Source organism: Pituophis catenifer, unplaced genomic scaffold, assembly GCF_029215685.1.
Source record: "Pituophis catenifer annectens isolate HBS135680 unplaced genomic scaffold, rPitCat1.0.hap2 SCAF_2, whole genome shotgun sequence".
Taxonomy (NCBI): Eukaryota; Metazoa; Chordata; class Lepidosauria; order Squamata; family Colubridae; genus Pituophis; species Pituophis catenifer.
In genome coordinates, this window is record NW_027256882.1 from 136,437,688 (window position 1) to 136,464,166 (window position 26,479).

Consider the following 26,479-nt stretch of genomic DNA (forward strand, 5'->3'; position numbering starts at 1 on the left):
GTCCGGGGGCTCCTCCCTACGACCCCTCGCTCTCCAGAGCAGCCGCGCGAAAGGAAAGGAGGCGGGCGCGGAGAGCAACACCTCCCCCGAGCTTGGGAGCCCCCCCTCCCACCGCCGGTATCTTAGCAACTGGCGCGCGTGCTGGCCCCTCGCCCCTCAGCGGGGCCGAGCGCTGGGAAGGGGGCCGGCGACCCTTTGTAATCACGGGGAGGGGTGGCTGGGTGGGCGGAGGATTGGAAGCCGCTCGCTGCCCTGGGTCGGCGGGCCAGCGCCGTTTCCCGGGGCGAGGCGGCTTTCTTGCCATTACTGAGAGCGGGGCTTGCAAAGAATTCAACAGAGAAGCTTTTTTTCAATCCAGTCCTTTCTGCTTATTTCGCTTATGCCTTTGGCGCTTCGAATAGTCCTTGTGGATTTACGCTTGTGATTAATTTTTAAAATAATTAATTTTAATTCATCCATAAAAGGCGGCTTTTCTACCTGCTATCGTAAACCTTCCTTACTGAGGGCGAGGCAGTTAAGGACTGGATCTTGGGCCATATTTTGGGCGGAGCCGGACCTGCCTGGCAGGCAGCAACAACCCGGTCCAGGGTCGGCACCGGCCCGTTTTGTTCGGGGGCCTCGGAGTTATTGACGCCACCTCTTTGCATTGCTATTGCAACCCCCCTCCCCCCGACTGAGATCCCAGAACACCGCTATTCTGTGGTGGTTTTGCTTATTGATTTGTCTGCTTCTTAATGCCTTGCCCATTCCTGAAGACTATGGGCATTTAAAAAAAATAAATAAATAAAGCAAAAGAAACCGTTCCAAAATAATAAATTCGCCCATAAATTAAACAAAAAAGAATATGAATAATACAAAAAAGGGGAAGGGGGGAACCCACATTTTGGTAGAGGCATTTGCGGGCGGGGGGGGCATATAATTGAAGCCCCACCCCCTTTAACGTGTGTTACAAACCTATAAAAAAAGAGGCAGGGCTTCAATCTCATTGCTTTGCTCCCTTTTTTGACTTTTTTTAATTCCTCTAATAATTGATAATTCTTTTAGCTGAATGAGATGTATGAGTCCAAGCTACCTGGAGACCTCAAATCTTTGTGTTTTCTGTTCTTTATTCTACCTACTGGAGTCACCACTCTTAAAACGCAGCTACTACGTCCCTTCCACCCCCAGCCAGCAAAGGGTTAATTCTGCCCTATGGTCAACAACCAGAGTTTCCTGAGAGTAATTCAAGTGACCTACTTTAGATGGAGTTCTTGTGCGAAAGGAGGGGGAAGTTATTTGGTCAGCATTTCTTCTCACTCTACTAATGTTCTAGCTGTAACTAGTGTTTTTCTAGATAATTCCTGTACATACTTCTCAGTTCATCAAATTGAACAATTTCTGGCAATTAGTCTGTAGCTTTTGGCTACTTGAGAATGGTCCACATAGTCAGATTTGACTTCTGATGGTATCTTAACAGTGATCCAAAGCCTCTAGGATTTGCCAATAGACAGTTGAAAGCTCCATTTGGAGAAACATTGAAAATAAGAAAATCTCAGATGAGCAGTTGGCAAACAAAGCTATCCATAATGTTATGTGCCTTGGAAGCCAACTCTCTTTTCCATCCACATTACTCTGCACAAAGCATTGCCAACATAGTTCCTCTCTTATTGATTTTGGTTACTTCACTGCAAGACATAGTCCAAAACAGAATTGTCAAACCTGAAATATGAACTTTTCACTTCTCCTAATTAGACATCTAAAACTTCAGACTAATCTGTTATTGCTTATGTTCATCTTCTGCTCCTTCAAATAAAATCTCTGCCAGTCTTAAGAACTAGAGAGAGGAAACCTAGAGCAGAAGTCGAACTGTCTGGCTTCAAGTATGAAACTGCTTTTGCTCTAAGCAGAGTATAACTCGGGGTTGGGGACAGGTTGAGTTGACATTCATTGCTTCAAAACTGCCTATCAAAGTCATGATTTGGTGATTAAAAACTACATTCAATCCTGTGGCTCCTCTTCACAAGCAATTCTTTCCCACATGCCATTTCCGAGCTCATGGCATTCCATCACTTGCCAGTGTGTCAGTTCCATATACTGGTAGGATTCACACACTAAAAAATGGTTTAAAATTACAAAGAACAGTGGCTGGATTTATCCAGCATGCAAAATCAAACATTGTATTTTAGCACAATATGAATATAATCTGCATGATACTTTCAACCAGCTTTAGCACTGAACATGAAAAGATACTTAACACTCATTGTAGGCTAGCAATTACTCAGTTTCCTTTTGCTTTACATTTTTATATGCTTGCTTTTAAAACTTTATACTATTGTACAATCACTGCTCTATATAAATATATTTAGTTGGTGGGGGGGAAATGAAAGAACTTTTGTTTTAATTAAAAACCCAAGTATCTTAAGCCAGGGTCACAGCTATTCCAAACATTAATGTCTAAAATTAAGTCTGTCCCTCACACATTTTAAGTTTCTCTTCCAGCTCTTGCATATATAGGGAAATTCATTAGGGCCAGTAGCAGTAGAAATGCAACAGCTGGAGTGACTTGGTTTGGCAGCTGTTCCTGCCACCTGTCTTTATATTTGGTGGCCAAAAAGGGTGTTACAGATTAACCCTTTTATTCATGAACATTTTCATAATTCAGTAAATATACCAGATGAATATATTATTATGGAGGAGACTTTAAAGAGACGTTAGACCTAAAAAATTTCAACCCTTCAGCAATCAAAATTAAATTCAAGATCTACATGGAGGAGTTAAATTTGATTATTTTTTACATATTATCTCTCAAATAAAAGAGATCTACTTTTTATTCAGAAAACTATTTTAGATTCATTCTCCTCAATCAATAGATTAAACTTTGTAGGGGTATTTATTTCAAACACTTATAATAGCCACACATCTTTTAACCAGCTCTGGGTGGCTCATAATACAATAGTTTAATTTAAACTAATTTCAACTAACAATATTATAAACCATCTGGTTTACTATAGTAAACCATCTGGTTTACTATAAAACAGATTAATTCTGAGACATTACAATTTAAATAAAATGCCGATTCAACTCATTCCTTGTTTTTGAATAAGAAGCACAAATATATATTTGTGGTAGCATTATTACATGTATATCATATAAGAAAAAAATTCATGAGACCACTATGAAAAATATGTTAAAAACCCTCTGGGTCTAGATGCCTAGAGCCACTACCAATAATTTAAACAGAAAAATGCAGCAAATCCATATGCATGAAACTCAGTTCATCAAGAGATGTCTTTGAGATATTATTTGGCTCAAATCTCAACACAACTCATGAAAAACTGCGTTTACTTTAAATATTTGTATCAAATGTCTCGGGGAAATGGTGAAAGATATAGTTAAATCTTGGCAAATACTTTGAGGAAGAAAAAAGATGAGCAAATTATTACAGATATTAAAGATGAAGGGAAATTATATAGTTCATCTGAAGACAACTTTCAACCTTGAGGACAGATCTCTTGAAGATATGTTGGCTTTTGTTTTCATTCATTTTCCACAATTAAATAATTTTTTACACCAACAAGTGTAGCTACTTTGACTACTTATAAAGCTAAAAATGTGATTTTACAGCTGAATAATTTTAAAGCAGCACAATTTGATGGCTGTCCTGCAAAACACTATAAAACTATTGGCTAGGACAAATTTTGGATGATTTTCCCTTATTGGAAATTCTCTATCGAATTAATTATTTTATAAATAGAAAAAAATTAGATATTTCTATTCAACCCTAGAAAAAGGATTAACTCAATAGCAAAAACTTCATTCAATCTTAAATTATGTAGAAATGCTTACAGTAGTATGGCCCTGTTCTACGAAGCAGCACCCCAGATACCTACATCGCCTTCCACTTTAATATCGATGACATGTACCCATGTGGAAGGCCAAAGCAAAGATGGCAAGATGCAATAAATGTGGACATGAAAAATGCCCACGTGGACACAGATGCTGTGTTTGATCATGTAAGATCATGCAAGCCGGTTGACCCAAAAAGATTTGCAGGAAAAATCTGATGATGAATCTTAAATTATGTCTTACTCAACAAAATATTTCAGATTTATCAGACTAGATTCCATTTATATAGAAAGTGCTTTGAATTAATGCTTCATTTAAGTATGTCTCTATATAGTGTGCTGTAAGTTATATTTGGGGAAAATTATCACATATATCAACTCAACTCAAATTTATAAATAACAATTTATAAATGAATCCCTTGGTATAAATTATGGATGGTTACAATTAAATATGGCTATACAAATATGTTTCTTTTTGGGTTTTTTCTTACAACTTTGTATATTTTTATTTTTCATTATTTTATTCAAGTAGTAAAAAGCAAAAACAAACTTTCTTTCAAAATACTCCCAACTAAGTTTAGATAACACTACAGATTGTAGTTTAAATGAATAACCTGAGAGTAAATCGTGATGGTAATTTATGATTAAGGTGCTCCTCCTTAAGCACAATTTCTTGGTCAGATTTAATGTATATTCTAGGTTCTCTTCAAATCATATAAATCCAGATGTCATTCTAGGCTTAATTTCGCGGTGCATGGATTTACAGTTCTGATGCATTGTGTGAATGAAGTATGAGTGACCCATATTTTCTAATTATTGCAACAATCTATAAACTTATTGACAATGTATAATTCCTTTCTTCTTACAAGCTTACACTGTTGCTTACTTGTGTAGATAACACTCATACAGACTACACAGATAACAAAATAACTACATAAAATGTAACTAGAGCAAATTCCTTTCTAGCAACTGTTAGGTTTTAATAGATTTCTGGATCTGTTTGTTTTTGCACAAATAACCCTGAACAAATTCACAAGTATTAAACCTTTAAGATTAGATGCTAAACGTTCTTTATGTCAACATCCAGCTTGAGTTTAACCCATTTGTAGTCAACATCTTCCCCCTTTACTCTAATGACAAGTTGAAACTAAGAGGCATGAGCTGCCCATGTTTCACTCTTGACACTTTATGCTTCTTCTCCCTACTGAAAAGGAGTTCTATCTCTTGAGTTTAATTTCATTCCTGTAAAATGAAAATAAATTTCTAGTCATATAAGAAAGATTACCTAATTTAGTCTAGTCATATAAGAAAGATTACCTAATTTTCTGCTCAAGTATTGTTTAGGAAAGTGTTTTGTTTCTTTTAATGATTAATGGCTTTTCTCTACTTTCTGTCATACATCGTAGAATTTAGGTTTGCTCACAGTGCAAACAATTTGTTACAGCTACAGTTTTCAAATAGCTAGTTCTCAATGAACTGCCACTTCATATAGCAGCCATGGGCTATAATAAAACCAAAAACAGTAAGGAGTGAACATAGCAGCAACACAATCTACCCATTTCTAATCACAAACTAAAAAATGGGGAGCCATTTGGTTGTTTAATCATTCTTAAGATCAAATATTAGCCATCCAGGATCTTGGTTATGATAAGGCTCCAGGGTCCACAAATTGCTCCCTTCCAGGGAGTGGGTCCCATTAAATCCCAAAGGCCTTCTTTCCAGAGTTGCAAACATCTGATCACTAGTGTCACAGCTGAAAAGTCAAATTTCCTGCCACAAAGTCAATAAACCACTGAAAGCAGATCAGACTTGGTTGCCAAAGTAGAAATGTACAATAATGATAAAGACTGATTTACTGCTCTTCCCTTTTAGCCTCACGTTCCATAAAGCAAACCTAACAACAAACAATATTTCTTTTATATTCTCAAATGTTACCATGTGTCCCCGAAAATAAAGATTCTGTCTTATATTTTTTGAACCCCGAAATAAGTGCTTGGCCTTATTTTTGGGGCCCATGGAGCAAGATGGGGCTCCTCTTGCTGTCTTACCTGATTTCCAGCTCTGTGTTTAAATATTTTTGGGAAGAGCTTATTTTCAGGGGCAGGCTTATTTTAGTGCATGCGCTCAAAAGCCCGTTTAGGCTTATTATCAGGGGATGTCTTATTTTCAGGGAAACGGTATTACTACCAAGGCATTGGCAGGTTGCAGGGCACTGATTATTTCAGAAAGGCATGAATAAAAAGCACTAAACTTTCCTGTAAAAACAGGTGGACAAAGCTTTGAAAAGGGAAGGACTATCCTGAGCCAGAATCCCTAAATTCCAACGAGGAACTTCCTTGGTGCTGTTGCTTTGAAAGTCCCCATCTCATTCCACCATGGTTGTTTTCTGTTTGAAAGATGGAAAAAGGGCAGCTACTTGGAATAGGACTGGGTTCCTCATGATTTTTGAATGCATAATCACTAAATCATACTCACGAACTAATGACACATATCATAGGATGTATGTGTCAAAAGTAACTCGTCTTCCACTATTACAGCCTCCTAGTTTTGGTATGGCACTATAGCAAACCCCCCCCCCCAAATTCCTGATAGCTGATCTTTGTGCTGGAAAGGTCTGAAAGTTGGAAAGTATTTTTTCTCTCTCTTTACTTTCCTTTGCTAAACTAAAACAAGAAATAAGATTTAAGTAAACCAAAAAGCTACAAGTTTTACAGTAGCCTAATACGTTAACTTCCTTGCATCTTTTCCAAATCTAAGCAGAACTAAGCAGAACTGACACAGTAGTTCAGGCACTGTACATTACATTGGCAGTTTTATTCTCAATCCTTTTTAAATAATTTCTATTACAGATTTCTTTTTTGTTGCACATTAGATCACCACTTTATTTAAGCCTCCCATGACATTTAGAAATTTAGAAGTTTTGCTCTAATATGTATTCAGTTTCTTACACTGAACTGTATTTGCCATTTTAAAACCCATCCACCCATTTTAATGTACCATCAAAGCAATATAGACATTCATATGCAATTAAGCACGTAAAAACATATATTCTTACATGTTTAATTGCATATAAATATATCTGTTTATATATTTATAATATATATGGAAATAAATGCAAGCCAGTCCCTACAACAAAGGCAAAATTTCAAAGTTTCATTTTCATACTAGTTATAAAACCAAAAATAAAAACCAAAAATCATTCTTTGTTCCATGTGTGTCATCTTGTTCTCAAGACAACTACAGCTATATCAGGATTATTTGGAAGTTATTCTAGCCTTTGGCTCACATTTCAAATGTTGTCATCAGTGAGAGAAGCTGTCGCTTCTCCTTACTGAAACTGAAAAGGCTTCATGGATAAATCAAACCCCGCTCCTATTAGGATCCTCCATCTGCTTCACCTTTAAGTCCAGAGGAATCACGTATTAATGGCTACGGGTGAGTGCAAAAGAGTTCCTTAGAAAATTAGACAAAACAGTGATATTCTCAGGCGTGGAAAATAAATTCAGTGTTCTACTGGGTCAGGACAGCCCCAAATGACTCTAGACCCAACGTTAGTCCTTTTGAGATTATCTCAAATGTTGTAGCTCTTGCAGAGTAAATGAGTATAGGAAAAATCTCCATGATTTGGCTGACTTAAATGTTCCTTTTACTATTTGTTGATTGATGCATTTAAAAGAGTCGGTCACATCAAAGCATTATTTTTTCCAAGAACAATCCTATCACTGAAGTGATGTGCATTTTGGATCTAAATTCGAGGCCAAAATCAATGAGGGAGAACTTGTGTGAACATACATTGTCTGTGGGCTGCAAACGGGAATAGATGGCTTTATCTTGAAGACTATTCTTGCTGCCGTGGTTGAACAAGGTTTTGGCACAGGAATTAAGATGGTTTCTAAAGCAGGCACACGTCCTTCAGCGATGCTTCACACTTAGTTCCAGGTAACTGGCCATGCAGATTCTTTGGTCTTCAAAAAATATAAGCAAGCCTGGCCTGCCACCATGATCCTCCTATGATTCCTTTCCTTGAAGATGGGATTTATCAACTGCAGAACTCAGTTTTATTTCTTGGAGCTGAGAGAGCCAAGTGGGGAACCTTGCACATAGGTCAGGATGGCATTTTGAAGGAAACTGGCCCTCTGAACTTCTTCCTCCCTTATCCTGGAGATTTCTGCTTCCCGAACCCGTAATTTCTCAAGCAGGCTGGAGATTTCACTGTCTTTGTCCAATAGTGCCTCCCGGTGGTTACTGGACAACACTAGAAAAAGAAAACATGAAACATGAGTGCATTTAGCCTTTTTGACTCAGGATAATGAAATCTTTTAAAGCAGAATATATTTTACACGGCCTCAAGAGAACTACACGATGTTACATAATTTCTTACATGATTGAAGCATAGAGATGATGTCATTGTCTAAATTTAGAATGAAAGAATAATCGAACTGGGATACATTAACTGTTTCTTCCTAAGATACCATTAGCTTGGCAACAGAAAAGATTTTCAGCATTATTGAGTAGTGTTGGGATTCAAGGTTTAGTGACTGGTTCACCAGCAACAGTGGGTGCTATCTTTAGAGTCAAGGTGGTCTGGACACATGGCTATAAAGACCTCAGCCCAGTCAATCCTTGCTTAGTTGCCTATGGTCTGACCACCATGCCACTGAATATGCCAGAGTTGTTGGCAAAATGTCAGGAAATATGTTGTTTAGACCACGGCCACTGAATCCTGAGGTTGCTCAGCAGATACCAGCTGTGAAAGCCTACACCAGTACATTATCAATTAATTCCACAGTAAGAAATCAAACGGGGAACCGTCTCCAGCCAGAGAATTGAACTGGCTTTCAGCAAGGAAAGAGATGGGATGCTACAAGCAAGGAAATGGAAACAGTGAGACATGACATATCTGTGGACCAGACAAGCCAAAAAGCCCCCATGACTTTTACCTAGAATTGCACACTTAATCATGTACGACAAGTGAAGATGCCCTGTAGGAATTACAATGGTTGGCCATACAGTCAGCCAGATATTTAGACTGAATATGGCATTTTAGTTCATCTATCAAATCCTTCCCAAGGATCTGGGATAGGCAGATATTGTTTAATAATATTAATGGTATCGTCACAGGATGAAAGCTGTTTCAAGTAAAGCTGCCGTTTGCAATTGACTGATGGTGATTTTGTCAATGCCCATGGCGTTCAAATGGTGCTCTAGATGTTTTGGAATTACACCCAAGGGACCCTTTTACCATTGGTACTGCTTCTGCTTTCTTTTATCACAGCCACTCTATTTGCGTGTTTTTGTATATTGTTATTTTCTCTTTCTTTCTCTTTTGATTGTTTCTCTTCTGCTATTTCCAGGAATTCAATGTCCATGATCTGGACATTTTGTCTTTCTTATCAACAATTGTTAAGCCTGGAGTGTTTTGTGGCATATGCTTATTATTACTGAGGTGTTCTCTCTGAGCTTGGTTGTTTTCTTGCAAGTATTTCATTACCCAAACTAACTAATATTAGCAGTGATAATTATTACCACATTCAGCTTTCTTCCTCCAGTCAGATTGGGATAATAAATGGGGAAATGGAAGTCTCATCCTGCCTTTAGGGAAATGAGTTGCTTCGGTACTCCCTACTCAAAGGGAACATCAAGAGATACATGAATGTTGAAAGTACAGGTAGTCTTCAACTTACGTCCACAATTAAGTCCATAATTTATGTTGTTAAGTGAGAAATTTGTTAAGCGAGTTTGCTCCATTTTACGACTTTTCTTGCCACATTTGTTAAGCGAGTCACTGCAATTCTTAAATTAGTAACTCGGTTGTTAAGTGAATCTAGTTTCCCCATTGCCTTTGCTTGTCAGAAAGTTGCAAAAGGGGAATCACATGACTTCAGGACATTGCAACTGTCATAAATGTGAGTCAGTTGTCAAGCATCCAAATGTAAATCACGTAACCATGGGGATGTGGCAACGGTCGTAAGTGTGAAAAATGGTCATAAGCCCCTTTTTTCAGTGCTATTGTAATGTTGAACAGTCACTAAATGAACTATTGTAAGTTGAGGACTGCCTGTATATTAACAAGCTGACAGAAATGCCAGAAGCAGCCATGGTGGCAGTGAGAAATAGATGGAATCGTCCACTGGAGAAAAAGTCAGAGGTAGCCCACATTGCTGAGAAAACCAAGAGGCCCACCATCTGCCTCCTGTGTCCCTGCTCTCCCCTATGTTAGCTCCAGATCTAGGGTCTCACTTATGCTTCAGTTAGGTAAGGTATTGATTATGGGTCAGCGGTGAAATGCACTTACCGTCACTACCGGTTCAGGAATGTGAGCACGTGCCTTATCTGTGCATGCGCAGAGGGTCAAAAACAGGACGTAATGACTTCCTGGCGGGTGGGCGGAGCCTCCCACCGCAGGCCCTACCAGTTTTCACGAGCCGGATAGAACCGGCTGAATTTCACCACTGTTATGGGTGCCATATTATGGCACATCATACAAATTGCTGCAGGTACTTTGGTGGAAGAAAAAGGGTGTTTCTAGTTACCTTTCAGCTGGCGCTCAAGAGCCGCAATCTTCCCTCGTAGTCCTTCTTGTGCTGTTCTCTCAGCCTCCAGATGACCAATCTGCTCCTGCAGCTCCACACGCACTTTATTGACCTCGGAAATTTTCTCATGTTCCTTACTGCCCAGCTCCTGCCATCCATAGCCCACATGAGGGGGGGGGGGAACAGCAAAGTAATCAGCGGCTTATGTTTCAAATGTTGGTACTACAGACAAAGTCACCACAGTGGCCACATGGAGCACACCTTCACCATCGGCCCAGCAGCCCTGTATTTGTCCCTGTGTCTCACGCTCCCTTTACCGCTTTTGAGATACATATGTTCCCAAATAAAATTGGGTGTGAGGGGAGGCCGTCTAACCCGGTAGAGCACCTAAACAGTTTTGGGTAAGTTGTGAAAAATTGTTCTGCCCCAGCTACGGACCCCAAAGAACGCAGCACACATAAAGTCTGTCCAAACCTTAGTTTACTAAATTAAATCAGTCTTTTTCAAACAAAGGCTGTTAATTAACTTTTTTTTAACAGCCTACAAGAATCCAAAGAATAAATAATCGTAATCCTACTAGGATTGGCAGAAATCCCAGAAGCAATTTGCAGGAACTGATAAAAGAACTAAGATCAAGACGCGAAGGAGAGTGAACTAAGTTGTTCCCTGCAAATTGCCTCAGTTGACTCCTTGCTGTCAGAATTCTGACTCCTCGCTGTTGGAATCAGCTGCAGAGGCTGCTGATGGGCCACAACAAAAACAAAGGAGGTCCAGATCTTGCTTGGTTATTTGGATGGGATACTGTCAGGAAATCCCTAATTTGTAGAGTAGACTAGGAATACCATTCCCCACCCCTCATTTGAGAAGGCAGCAATGGGAAGCCACTCTTCACCATTGCCATGAAAACTATGTGGATGTGTCAAGTCCCCCACCAGAAGGGAATTCTTTAATTGTTATGATGAAGTTATGCTAAAACTGCTAGAGATATTGCGAATATTTGAGTATGAAACAGGAAAGGTGATCTTCTTTAAGGTTTTGGCAAAAGGAAGAGCAACTGCACCCACACCAGACAGCATAATCACTTTGGATCTAAATACCAGAACATTACAAGAAGTTCTTAGCTCAGATATGGTGCTTTTAGGAACAGAATAAAGCCCACAACTGTTAGGGGGTCATATATTATACTAAAATGAATTTGTTTCCACTCTGGCTTGTGCTGTCAATCACAACTGATTGACTTCACAGTACACTAAAGTCATAAACCATTGTTTACAACCTGCAACACCAAATTTTACACAGGAGAACTTTCTTAGAGGCAGAAGAAACTACTGTATTTTTCAGAGTATAAGACGCACTTCCCCCGCCCAAAATAGGATGGAAATGTTGGTGTCTCTTATACACTGAATACAGCCATTTTTGGCCTCCTGAAGTGCCACCCTGCGCATCCCGTTTTTCACATAAACGGGGAGCGCAGAGGCTTTGGGAGGCCTGTAGAGTGCTCCTGGGGGCCGGGGAGGGCAAAAACATTTTTTTTCTTGCTTACCTCTTTGAAATCTTGGTGTGTCTTATACACCGGTGCATCTTATAGACCGAAAAATACGATACTCAAAATATGATCTTTGTTAATCAGACAATTTACTTGCTCCACATGTTTTATAACAGTCTACCATCTCTTGCTTAGCAGTGTGGAATCCAGAAACTAGGAGCATCTGAACTCTGACTTTTTTCTTAAACCATGCCTTGTATCTATTCAGAAGACCCTGTGGATAGTCCTTGAGTTACAACCATAACGGAGTCTGCCCATCATGGTCATAACTCACGATGGTCGTAATATGGGTTGGTCACATAACTGACCTTGCAACCTTTTTTGCAGCAGCCGTTAAGCGAATCACTGAAGACTTTAAATAAATCAATCATTTGCTATGGGCACAGTTTTGCCAAAAAACTGGAGGAAATCCCTAGTTTTTGGCAAAACTATCATAAAACAGTCACATAACTGCAGGATGCTATAAACAGCTGTAAATGCAGTCTGGTTGCCACGTGGGCCCAAAGTGCAATCAGCTGACTGTGCGGGGGGTGGGGGTGGGGAAAGAGACTTGACCATTGGAACTTTGAATCTGGGTTTTAAGTACTTCACTCAAGGAGAGAAGCAACCTAGAACTAAGAAGAAATTTTTTAACAGTGAGAACAATTAATCAGTGGAACAACTTGCCTCCAGAAGTTGTGAATGCTCCAACACTGGAAGTTTTTAAAAAGAGTTTGGGCAATCATTTGTCTGAAATGGTATAGGGTTTCCTGCCTAAGCAGGGGGTTGGACCTGAAGACCTCCAAGGTCCCTTCCAACTCTGTTATTCTATATTTTATACCCTCCAGATAAGTTGGTTGGAAGTTTAAACAATGGCTTAGGTCTGTGATGTGGGCACACGCAGTGTCGCCAGCTGCTCTTCAAAGACCAGCTGGCTGGCACATATGTGCATGACAGAACCCGGAAGAGCAGCTAGCTGCAGCGCGCATGCACACCAGCCAGCTGTTCTCTTCTAGATTCTGGTGCTCCAGCTTTTCGGCACTCAGTGCCGAAAAGGTTAACCATTACTGGCCTAGGTGACCAGTCGTCAAGGACTACCTGTACTCCCAGGTATGTACCCAAGGAACTGTAGCCTACAGTTGAATGCTGATATCAGGCTTCTTCCTGTGGGACTTTTTCAACTCCCTCACCTGCTGAAGGTCTTCCAGTCGCCTCTTGAGTCCTTCCACCTGCAGACTCAACTGGCCCTCCTTAGATTGTGCTTCTGCCACTGTCTGCTTCTGCTGCAAACAGTGATTCTGAGCCTCATCACGAGATTGCATCATCAGCCTCAGCTTCTCCTCCATCTGCTCCAGGCGGTGTTGCTATTAATTGCCAGAGAGAGAGAGAGAGAGAAAGAGAGAGAGAGAGAGAGAAAGCAACCATCTTTTTTCTGTTTTCTATTACTGATCTATAAGAATTGGACACATATTATTAATAAGATTTGATTTTATTTCCATTATAAGTTTTAATCTGTTAACTATTTGCCTGTTTTTAGAAAAAAGCCTTCAAAACATCTTAAGCAAACCAAAAGACCCAGCAACCCCAGTAGAAAAAACAGGAATCGTCTACAGCATGCAATATAAGAACTGCAACCACCACTATGTAGGACAAACAGGCAAAAGACTAGCAGAACACATCCATGAACACCATCTGGCAGCCAGAAAACATGATGAAAATTCTTTAATTTCACAATATATAGACAAATATAACCATAGTTTCAATTGGGAAAATGTGACCATCCTAGACCAGGCCAAGTCCAAAAATGCCAGGGAATTTCTAGAAGCTTAGCACTCTGATAAATCAGCCATCAATAGACACATAGACATTAACAATATCTATAGACTATGCAAAAGAGATAATCAACCAGCCCAAAAGAGAAAAGGATTCCAGCACCTCTCCACCAGTAATCAGCACTCAGATCAGCATAGATTAACTCCAAGGTTAACTTCTGGCCAACAATCAAGTAAGCAATATCCCAATCAAGAAACTGCCAAAGAGCATGTAAACAGCCCAAGGAATCTCTAAGACTGCCCCCACCCACACAGACAGGCAAGACACCAGAATATAAACTGACAGCAAACAGCACTCCTTACTAGCACTGATGATGTTGCCTAGTTAGGGTAATGAAACATCTGCAAGAAAACAAGCAAGCTCAGGGAGCACCAAGGATCCCTCAAAAAAACCCCAAGCCTCTTTGAATTAGAAAGCATCATCAACCACCCCTCAACTTGGTTACCTCCAGTTATACTGAGATGTAATCAAAATTCCCAGGTTGGTCTAGACCAATTTTTCTCAACCTTGGCAACTTTTAGATCAATGGAGTTCAACTGGGGAATGCTTGGCTAGGGAATTCTGGGAACTGAAGCGTACATATTATAAAGGTGCTAAGGTTGAAAAACACTGAGGATATATGAAAAGAACGGATGCTTCCCTTTTAAGATGTTCCTTGCCACCTGCAGCTTTTATAAGGAAAAGTTAAAACATAATTCATTCTCTTCATTCTATTTTACCTAATAATAACCCTGATGTGATATAAAATAAACAGATTCACCAGTTCTGGGTCAAGGAAGAGCCACTATTTTAGCTTGATGAACTAGAAAACGTGATGTTAAATTCTCCCCAAATGGACATTCATCCAATGTTCTAACTGTAGAACATCCCAGGATGCCAGTTGTAAGAAAATACCAGTCTCAGCTGGTTCTGCATCTCCATCTCTGCTTTGTTTCTGATGTATTGCTGGCATGCATAGGGAATTACAATGTCTGATGGGAAACAGATTATAGGCTACCTCACAGATAAAATAATGTAGCAATGTTGCTTTTGAGCTGTCCTGTCAACCTTACCTCTTCCAACCTGGTTTGGTTTTTGGCTCTGATGACTTCTTCCTCAATTTTGCCTCGTTCAATGAAGGCAGCAGCTTTCACTTGGCTCAGTTCCTAGGGACAAGGCAGAAGAACAATGCACTGCAATTTCTGATCATAAAAGCAAATCAAGAAATTTGCAGTGGTCTGAATCTGAACATATTCCTAGAGAAGATCCAAAACAACCGAGGACAAGACTTGTCTACAGTTTTCAGGAAAAAATTCATCAATACTGGGAAGCCATTCCACTCACCTCCTCGAGTCCAATGCGTATGGCCTCCAGCCTTTGGATGCGCTCCTGTAGAGCATGTTCACTTGTCTCCATATGCTGAGTTATCTGTCCCACCTGCATGTCAAACACCATTGTTCAGAGGATCTTTAGCAGCACATAAATACAACTGATTGACACCAGCCTTTCTCTTCGGTAAATGGGAGACACACGAAGAATATTGGAGCAAACATCATTCTTTATTCCAAGAAAGCTTGGGGCATGTTTTCCAACTCCTTAGCAAGAAAATCCAAACAAAACTGTAATATGAACCCACAGAATGGGACATCCATCCCTCTCTCTCTCTCTGTATCTATCTATCTATCTATCTATCTATCATCTATCTATCTATCTATCTATCTATCTATCTATCTATCTATCTATCTATCTATCTATCTATCTTCTTAACTATCCATCCTCCTCAAATATGTAATGAAAAAAACAGAGCCCTTAATTTTGAAGGGTAAGGACGATCCTATTGTAAAAAGGAAGACAGATTTATTTAGGACAATCTGATTCCCAGAATCCTGAACTAAAAAAGAAATCCAACAAAGGAAAACATAATTGCTTTCCCCGGTCTCAGACTCTTGAATTGTAGATGTCAGGCAATAGTGAAAATGTGCAGTTGCTTCTGTTGAGCTGGGGGACTGGAGGCTCAGTAATGGAGAAACCCTTGAGAAGAAACAATTTCCTGGCATTCTGACCAAGTCTTACAACACTCCCAAAGGAATTTCTTTATTCATATGGGCCAGGATGAAAGAGCTCAAGACTCTTGTAAGCAAGCCATAATTGCACCCTGTCTTATAAACAAGATGCTGAAGAAATGGATAGAATTTGTTTTCAGGCCAGAAAGCACATTTGAGTCAGATCTACTTCAGCCACCCCTTCTCTCCGTGTAGGAATGCTAAAATTCCCACAGCGTCCTCACCTCCTTCATACGAAGGGATTCTGTATCACTCAGGGTCTGCTTGAATCGCTTCTTTTCATTTTCCAAACGCTCTATGGAAAAACAAATTAGTGAGGTCCCCAATTCCTTTCATCTTTCTTCCCTTTTTTGAAAGACTCCAAAAAAGCCCTTCTTTCCTTCAGTAGCTGAAGACTTGTGAGTTATGCTCACCTTCAGCCCGTACAGCTCTCAGTTTCATTTCTGCAGTTGTGTGGGTCAGCTCCTCCTTCACCTGGAACAGTTGCTTTTGCTGGATTTTGCATCTTCTTTCCAGCTCATCCACCTAGAAGGAAATCCACTCGTAGTAGAGACAGACAAGCCCCCATCTCTCTACAACAGGTTGCTGGGAAAATAGTGTCAAGCACAAACAGGCAACCTATAGTTTTTATAGCAATAAAAAATCCTTGGCAGCCTTCTGTCGGTGGCCCACCTAGGAACTTTGTCTATTGAATAGGTGCTGTCAACCTGATTAGCAGGCTGCCTGAGCCAACTGTTCCATTGTGTTGGATTGACTGCGTTTGTATATTTATGGCTCCTAACCCACAACCTGTAACTCACTGAAGGAATTGCTCAAAGCTGCTATTGCCCAAGACTGTATCCAGGAGCCAGAAGCTAAGTTGAGAGGATCTTAGTTAAATAACTCTTAATGGAGTGTGTCTCAACCTTGGGAACTTGAAGATGTGTTGACTTCAACTCCCATGGTGGCTGAAGAATTCTGGAGATGAAGTCCACACATCTACAAGTTTGTCTGAGCCGCGATGGCACAGTGGTTAGAGTGCAGTACTTCAGGCTACTTCTGCTGATCACCGGTTGCCAGCAGTTTGGCAGATTGAATCTCACCAGACTCAAGGTTGATTCAGCCTTCCATCCTTTCGAGGTCGGTAAAATGAGGATCCAGATTGTTGGGGATAATAGGCTGACTCTGTAAACTGCTTAGAGAGGGCTGTAAAGCACCGGGAAGCATTATATAAGTGTAAGTGCTATTGCTATTGCCAAGGTTAAGAAACACTGACATAATGCTATTCAAACAATTTTTTTACCTCATTTTTGAGCTGGATATTATTCTCATTGACTGTTGAAAGTTCCTGCAGAAGCTTTGCTTCACGATCAGAAGAATTCTGCAAAACCAGAGATGCATCCATCAGCCCTTCTTCCTTTTTCCAATGTCCTTCCTTGTTTGATCCAAACTTCGGCTTCACATCCTTTTCCCACTAATACTTGGGCTTATTTCAAGCACAGACATCTGTTTCAAATAGTGCCAGATTTCTTGCTCGATTATATAGGCTCCCTGACTCCTCAGATCGTCCCCAGTCTACCTTCTTGTGTTGTTGAAACTCCTTGGCATGGTTCTCCACCAGTTTTGTTTGCTCCTCCTTTGCTGAGCTCAGAAGTCCTCCCAGACTGCACACCTTCTGCTCTGACAGTGCCAAAGCTGCCTCTGTCATCTGGAGTCTGCAAAGCAGCAAAGTTTCAAGAAAGAGCTACTTTCTAGGCTGCCTTGAGGTTTTCTGACCTAGAGGCCCCAGCAACAAGAGCACTGGCACTGCAAAGCAAGACTTGCTTCAGAGTAACTAGAATGGTAAAGGAGCTAAGCAATCCTTAAGTTTGTATCTATTTCCAAATTTACCCATAAACCTCAACCTCTGGATTTGGAGTGTCAGGTTGACCAAAGCAGATCCAGAACTGGCACTCCTTGAAGGCTTTCCTTAATACATGTACCAGAGATCGAAATCTTTGGTCATTGACTGAGTCGGTCATTAAGCGAGATGTCATGTAACCGATTCTCTCAAATGACTGCAATCCTGGCATTAAGTGATCTCCTGGGTTGTTAAGTGGAAGGAGGAAAAGAGCTGCCTGCAGAAGGGACTCAGTCTCATGTGGGGCTAAAACTCTACGATGGGCAGCCTTTCTGCTCTCAAAGAGGCTGACTGAAAAAGGTCCATCCCAAATCCAAGCAGGACTTGGGCACAGAACATGTGCACCAATCGGGCATTTGCAGGAAGCCCCCAGACACAAAAGGACACCCCATGCTGCATCCGTCCCAAAATCTAAGCAGGCAGACTGTTTGCAGCCAATGATAGAATACACTCCCTATTTCCCCTGCCCACCCACCCCCCCCGGTATATTATTTTATATTTGTATTTAGGATTATGGATGAATAATTCTACTTATACAATTTAGTAATTTATACAATTACTAAATTTTGCCATTGGGCTATTCAGTCAATTGTCCTCTCTGACTTTACTCCTGTTCCCTCCTGTGGTTCCACAATTTTCCTTTCATTTGAATCATGAAATGGAGTGCCAGGTGGACCCATTCCGATTCGGAATCAAATCTGAGCTGGGACAGTCATCAACAAGATTAGCCTGGATTCTCCAACCACATTGTGAAGCTGTTCTCCGTACTTTGCTTTTAGGGAATTCATCACCGAATAGCGCTCATTCAGGGCCTCCTGCAGACGCCCAACTCGTGCTGCCGATACCCTGCAATGAGAGCAGAGGGAGATATCCATGCATAAGGGAACATTCCTCATGTAGAGATTGCACTGAAATTTTGTCCTGACAAGAGAGGATCCCTTGTGGCTAAATATGAGCCAGTACTGGTAAAAACTGCTCTCTATGGTTTATATAGAGTGCGCTCCCCTCATCCTGAGCAAGCAGGATGGTGTATCAATTGATGGTCTCTGTCAGATAGCTGCAAAACAACGACATCCTTATTTACTATGTATAGGCTTGTTTCCTTCCCCTCTGGGGAGGGAAGAAGAAATGCCCTCTGTTGTGTATACAAAATCAATTACTCTCCAGTTCCTACCTTGGCTGGAAAAATACAAGCTTCTGTCCATTAAAAAAAGAGCAGGAATGGTAGGACCATGATTGGAACAGGGGGCTTTATCATCTCGCCAAACAGTGTTGGAGAGATGGCTGATGTTTTCTGGACTCTAAGTGGAAGTCCAGATGAAAACATGTGGTTCAAAAAATTGTTATTCCTATAGAAATGGATAGAAATTCAGTGTTTCTCAACCTTGGAACTTGAAGATGTATGGACTTCAATTCTCAGAATAGCAGGCTGGGGAATCAAAGACTGGGATCAACTCACTTGGTTTTCTCTGACTTCTCAACGGCTTTTGATTCCACTGATGGTGTCCTTGTGGACTACTACTACTACTGGATTGGAGTGGAGGGGCATTGTTTTGCAGTAGTCTTCTCTTTCCTGAGGGATTAATACCATTTGATAGGAGTAACAGGAGAGATCTGCTCAGAGAAGTCTACTTTGTGGAGTGCCTCAAGGATTTCTTCTCACTCCACTCCTTTGTAACATCTAAACAAAACTGCTGATGGAAGACATCCACCAGGAAAAGGGTTGATGAGAATACAGCACTCAGCTCTATATGTCTCTCAATGTGCTTACCTGTTGCTCTGGTTTATTTCCTCTCTCTGCTTGTCAATGGTGTCCATTAGATCCAGGAACTGTAAAACAGATTTTACATTAACAGCATCCTTTCAAAATGCAAGCATTTGGTAGCCAAACCTACTCTACTTATAAGTACGGTAGCTAGTCACTTTATTGAGTAAAAAATAAATTTAGGCTGAAAGTTTCCAAAGTTAAGCTCTAGAGGGGAAGAAAATACTTTTTTTTTTCTTCTAAGGAGATCAGGGCACTCTGAATTGTTTTATCCCCTTTTAATCTCACAATATAAAGAAGGCTAGATTAAGAGATAATGCCTGGGCTCACATACTGCACTAAATTATAATTTGTTTGTTTGATTTGGCTGATGATGTGCGATCCCAGTCAACAGTTCCTTATTCAATAAATCATGGCAAAACAAATCCAAGGCTTTGGGTGATTTCAGCCACTAACTGGCCTAAAGTAACTTAGACAGTTTTCATAGTTGAGAAAACTGTAAGTTCAAGCTCCATCACCTGCCACAACTGTTAATTACTTTTGATCAACTAACCTGTTTAGCTTTCTCTTCTTTCAAGCACATCACCTCTTTGCTGAGAATTTTTGTCATGTTACGATTTTTGGAGAGAATATTCTGACGCTCTTGGTTATGTTCCATCGCTTGATCTGAACCATAAAGAAACATGAAATAAAGTTAACTGTTCCCTCATTCAACAGGTTTGAAGGTGTATTCAGATGTCGTTACCTGTGACCCTACAGAAAATACATCCTCACCACTACTGGTTCCAACAAAGGTTCTACCTAGACCAGCATTTTATTTCCTAACAATAATTAACGAGCGATCACTCTGGAGCCCACCAACACTGTCAAAATTTATCGATTTCTTTTGTAATGTTCGCTCCCCCCAAAGCTCAGATTATATGCCTGTATACACCCATCTAATACCCACCCATTGTTAGATTATGCAATTTATCATTAAAATATTTTTAAAAGCCCACAAGCTGGATGTAACAGCAATAACTTTAGACTGCTATTGTCCACTCTCTGCCCATTCCCAGGATAGATCTCTAAATCCAGAGTTAGAAATGACTCTGAGAATTCTGAGGTTTTCACATTGTATGGTGATTCCTTAGCCCTCCAGCCGTAAAAACAGGAGGCACACAGTAGAACAATCTGTAGCCAGAGTTGAATCTTAATTAATTTTTTATCAAGTAGAAAGCTGGCACAATTCCTTACCCACAGCCTTCAGGATATCACTTGGTACATTGTTCCCAGCTAATTCGAGCTGCCGCACTGTCCGGTTGCTATGAAGACAGTTCAGAAGTGCCCGGCCCCCCAAGAGCCCAATGTTATTCCAGCGCAGATCTAAGCAAGAAGCAAACATTCATGTAAGGTCTTGCATTCCCAGACTGGTACATCAATGGTTGAAACCAGTCAACTTTTACCAGAATGAACTCTAAACAGTATCTATTATTAAACACTGCTTAGGAAGGCAGCAGCAAGTCAATCAGCATGGCTTAACTTTTGATAGTTTGGTACCAAATTGTACAGAACAGTTTTAGGTTGTGCCTACCATTGGACATTTCTATTTTCCCCCCACCCTTAATTGGTAGATTACGTGCAAAAATATCCACTTTTGAACAAATGTACTGCAGTACAATATCTCTGCAAGCCAAGATACTTCATTAATGGTATAAACATCAGCCCTAATTCCGTAAAAAGCTCCACCTAGTTTACACATAATTCATGCACTTTTCAAATTATCAGCAATTATCTCCAGACTTCCAGTGGAGGTATGGTGAACTGAAGATGGTTCTGTAAAAGTAGAACAGATATCTGTGACAAAAAACCAGCGGGCAGACTGGTTCTTTGTTATCTCTCTAGATAAGGATAGGATAGGAGATTGCCCAGAAGTGTTCTAGACAGCTGCTCCTTGTAAGGAGAATTGCAGGACAGCAGTTTTGTCCAGTTACAAGACAATGGGATTAGCCATCTTGCTCGCTACTATGGTGTAAACTTTTAAAGGTTTTTTTTAAAAAAAAAAAACTTCACATTTTTAAAATCCTGATGGAGACTTTTGAAGAATGGAATCAGAAAACAATAGTCACAATATCAACAATGTCAGTAATGATGTCTGCTTCTATTGGTAGACTATGTCCAAAAGATGTTGTGGAATAAATGATAGATGAAGAACAAATTTTATCTGATGAGAAGAGAGGAAATTAGATTTACAACTGATAGGCCAAGAGAATGACTAAGAAAAGGATGTTTCATTGGATCTACAAAATAAATTGGATGAAGTTTTAAAATTTAAAAGGAAAATATGAATTATAAACCCAGAGAGTGATTTGAGTATTTTTTTTCCTACTGGATTTACAAAAGTGGCTTGTTAAGATGTTGAAGAATGGCACAAAGAAGAAATGAAGCGAAATTAAATCCTATGACAATATCTGAATGAACTAAACTGTTAGAAGTAAAAGGAAGGAATATAAAGCTGGTTTATTTGATCAAGGTTATAGCAAGATACATCGTTACTTTTGGCAACCTTTTATGGACTTTCTACTGACACCAGAACTAAAAACATGATGTTTTATGGATTTGTTTATAGATAAGAGATGGGATATGTGATGAAGAGATATCCCATACTTTTTACTCCTATTTTAGCAATCTTTATTTCCCAGTAAAATGGTCTTGGGTGTCGAAGGGGGAGGGATGGGAGTTACCATCCATTTTTAAAAAGGTCAGGTTTACCGAGTTCTTGTAGACTAGAATTGGCTTTCAGTGCCATGGCCAGTTCTCCTGCTCCCTGATGGTTGATTTGATTATTGCGCAGGTCTAACATCTGGAGATGGTGGTTTGCACCAAGCCCCTCACAGAAGATAGTGAAGCTTTCTTCCCATACGCCTAGATTGTTCCACTCCAAGGTGAGCCTTGGGAAGAAGAAGGCAATTAATAGATGCTGATGCATAGAAGATATAGGTTGTACTTGAAAAGGAAACCCCGAATCCTCTCCCAAGCAGACATAATGCAAATATAGGAATCCTCCTCTGAGAATCTGAACCAACTGGGTATGCACAGCTTGAGAGGCACCCCCCCCCCATATACCTATGATTGCTCACCTCTGGATAGTCTTGTTTTGCCTGAGGAGCTTTCCCAGAGCTTCAGTCCCAACAGTTCGCATGTTGTTTCCCTAAAAGAAACCAAACCTAGTTAGTATCTCCATTATTCAAAACATGGATACATCCAGAGATTAAACAGAACCATGGCTTCATCCACAGAACTCTGAAAATTCAACATACTTGACCGTCTCTTCACACTTGTTAATTTATGCTCATTTGCATTGTTTGCACTTCTCATCACAGAATTCACGAATTCATGTCCATTTCTATGTTTTACATTTAATGGTTCCATGTTAACTTTACGATCAGTGGTGGATTTCTACTGGTTTGCCCCAGTTTGGATGAACCGGTAGTGGCAGCGGCTGGAGGCTCCGCCCACCCGCCCAGCCATTATCACAGACGCCCTGCACATCTGCAGAAGGTTCTGTGCATGCGCAGAAGCACCGCACGCGAGTGCATGCTCCCAATTCCAAACCGGTAGTGAAGGTAAGTGGAACCACTACTGTTTATGATTCTACCATCATTTTGTTATAAATAGAAAGGTAGCAAAGAAATTTTATTGATTTGGAAAGAAACTATGATGTGATGTAAAGCTGAGTCACGAATATGTATGCATATGTACATCCATATACTTACCAGTATGTATGTGATAATATAATCAATTAATAATAAATTTAATAATGCTATTATAATCTCTAATTGCAAATTATCTAGTAAGGATTGGAAAATATAAATATGCTTAAAAACTGAACAGCTGAAAAACAATTTACCAGAAGTTCTTTCTTTTTTTATCTTTATTCTATCTGTGCATTTTATATTATTTAATTATTCAAAAATTACTTATCTTCAACTGCTATTCTAAAACTAACAGGTTTCTTAAGGTTGCACATACCCTATAGACTCCAGTTATATTATTTGCCTCAAAAAGCTTTTGACTATTTTAAATTCACCATATTATTCCCCAAAGTAGAAGCATCTTCAACATTTTGCTACTCTACGACTAAGGTGCAGCACACTCACCTTCAGATTTAAGAACTTCACAACTGTATTGGAACAAAGTCCATGTAATAGCAGCTTAGCCCCTACAAGGAAAAAGACTCATATCTGAAAATGTTAGCAAGTTTCCCAATTTAAAAAAAACCCACATTCACATCTGTACTGAATCTTGTTTTGTTTGACCATGATTTATTGAGTAAACCAGAGTGAGTGAGTTCATGCTTGATGTGACATGTGAACCCACTTTCATATTATAAAACAATGTATAGATTTATTTTGTCTGATCATGAGAATATACTCTTGAACACTAACACTTCCTTCTCCTCCTGTCCTTTGGGAAGATATGTATCACCATATGTCCTTGTCCCAATTTTATGACTGATCTCCATTTTAGAGATGACCTGCCTAGGCAAATTGTTAACACAGAGTGTTTGATTACAAAGAGAAGTTAACAGCAAGCAACACAATGGAAGTGCCATGAACTCCAATAAATTTTTAGGACAGGAGAAAAATAAAGAATTGCCTTATGGACAGAGGAAGTCCCACCTTCTTCACTCAGCATGCAATCATTCAGTATGAGCTCAGTGAACTGGAGGTCATCCTGCAAGAGCTTGCCAAGGACTCCGCAACTATCTACAGAAAGGCTCTGCGTGGCCAAATCCAAGCGGTTTCTTCCTGTTGCTTCCTCCAAGTGTGGCAGGATACTCTCTTGAGGCTCAGCACCACTCTCTTTGCACAGCCTAGTATAAGACTGTCGGAAGGCATCCATCTCTGTGGCAGGCATCAGCTTCACTCATTCCCCCAAGTAGATAAGGGGTTAAGACTGATGGCAAGATCAAAAGGCAGCAGCCAGTAGCCTGGTGGACAACAACAGCAGCAGGTTATTGCCAGAGCACATTTTGCTCAGTGATCTTATTTGAACATCTAAGTAATCTCCAAATGTTGAAACCAGCTTCCTCGACTTATACCTCTGTTACTAGAAGCCTTGAGACAATCAAACTTGCTTCGAAAGCTTGCTGAGGGTTGCTAGTACTAAAGCCTCGCCCTTCAACTGCCAATGCCTACTTTTGTAACTAAGGAGACTGCAGCATGTTGGGAATTGTAGTTAAATATCTTGTCTTCTACATCTTACTACCTGAGAAATAGGGCATGCTGGGAACTGTAGTTCAGAGGCATTTTAATTATTTCTTTGACGTCGTTTCTCTCTACCGAGAAACATTAGATTTACTGAGTTATTCACACTATAGGGAGTATATTTCTTCAATAAAATGGTCAAGAGCAAAGATATCAGTTAAAACATATGCTAAGATCCTGTTTTGGCAGAAAAATAAAAATGATCCAACTAAATAAATAATATATTTAGTGCTTGTTTTATGGCACAACTGTGTTTTGAGATAAAATATACCAATTGTATTCTTTGAAGTTGTATCTTCTGGTGGAGTTAAGAGACCACTCATTACCATAAACATGTGTGCAGCCCAATGTGTGTGTAGTTTTTGTACTGGATTCCTTGAAACTCAGTGTGTGGGTTTTATTGTTAAAATCTGGATTGCACATTCTGCAAAACATTCGACATCTGGCAAGTGTGTCTATTCTTTGTGTGTCAACAAGCTAATGTTTTAATTTAATTTAAAATGTAAGGATAAAGCCAAAGTTTTGCACAAAGGCGCCAAGTTGATGCCTCTCTCCCCAGATATTTGTTTTAGAATCATCCTGTTGCCATTATGGTGTTGTGGTCTATGAGAAGGTAATGTATAATTACAACAGGCACTTTGTGTTTCTCTATTCCAGACAGTAATAATCCATATACTTTAAATTAGTTCAAAGTAAATGAACTGACACTTATGTGTTCATCAGTCAGAAACTGAATCTACTCTCACAACCCAAATGCTGACAATTTAAGAGCATTTCACCCAAACTGGACTGGTCCTTAAATCATTGTGTAATAAGTCATAGTTTTGAAGCCTGTAGAATCTTTTCTAGAAATACTTTGTTTCACTTGATATAACTTTAATACAATGTAATCTTTTAAAATGTGAATTAACAATGCTTGAAAATATTTAATGCATACAACTCCCTAGTCCTCCTACATTTTATTCGAAAACATCTCAGCAATTATTTATTTTTAATCGTTTCTAAAAGTTTTTGGTGAATTTTCAACAGTAAACCCTAAACTCATGTTCATCTCTCTTTAAATACTTATAAGTGGAAAAATTAAACAGAAGTGTAATGACAGAAAAGAAAGAGAGAAAGGAAACATCAGCTATTAAAGATAACTTGTTAGTGTGGGATCACTTAAAGGGACTTCTAAATTATTTTAGATTTAAACCGAGATCCTAAACAAGTTTAGTGTAGTCAAGTCCTAGCAGAATTGCTTTTAAAAAATAAGAATCCAGAACCCCAAGCCACTTTTTAAAGCTAGATTTACAGCAGTGAATTCAACCGAGTTGAGTTGCAAATAGTTCTATATCTATTAGTAAGTCCTAGGAGTTCAATATATTATGGCTCTACAGGCATAGATCTCGGTCCTAAATCATCGCTGGTTCTCATGTGAATCCACTGATTTTCTCGGATGGAAGTCCCACAAGCAAAGAACTAAAGTTTAGGACTATGATTCAATAAGGTCGACGCAACGTCCACCCACAGTCCATTCTCACAACTTTTCAGAAAACGGGGACTGATGAGCAAAAGGCTAAGAAGAAAGCGGAACAGAGCTAAGCAAGCGTCGATGAGAAGCTGAGAAACGCATTCACAAAGCAGGACACCTTGGCGCCGTGCCGCTGGCAAGAATTGGTCTCCCTGGACAACTTACTCACTGTAATCAATCATATTTCCTCCATCCTCAGAGCCTGACTCGGTGCTTTCGGGCACCGACCCCAACTCCGCTTTCATTAACTTTCCTAAAACGAAACTTCTAACTTAACCCTCCCGCCTCTTTTCAGATCAGCCGCTTTACAGAGACT

General features: G+C 39.8%; 1 protein-coding gene across 1 annotated transcript; it reads right to left on the bottom strand.

Annotated features, from left to right (window-relative positions):
- Positions 1–6,623: 6,623 nt before the first annotated feature.
- On the bottom strand, positions 6,624–26,385 carry LRRC45 (leucine rich repeat containing 45). The gene is made up of 18 exons (XM_070934673.1): positions 26,333–26,385; positions 24,063–24,373; positions 23,541–23,602; positions 22,521–22,591; positions 22,153–22,331; positions 20,638–20,766; positions 19,955–20,067; positions 19,408–19,466; positions 18,405–18,482; positions 17,316–17,451; positions 17,040–17,117; positions 16,171–16,282; positions 15,982–16,052; positions 15,039–15,131; positions 14,768–14,860; positions 13,073–13,246; positions 10,358–10,505; positions 6,624–8,079 (listed from the first exon to the last, which is right to left on the bottom strand). Exons 2-18 carry the CDS (start codon positions 24,298–24,300, stop codon positions 7,883–7,885), a joined length of 2,031 nt encoding a protein of 676 aa, XP_070790774.1. The 5' UTR covers positions 24,301–24,373; positions 26,333–26,385; the 3' UTR covers positions 6,624–7,882.
- Positions 26,386–26,479: the final 94 nt, after the last annotated feature.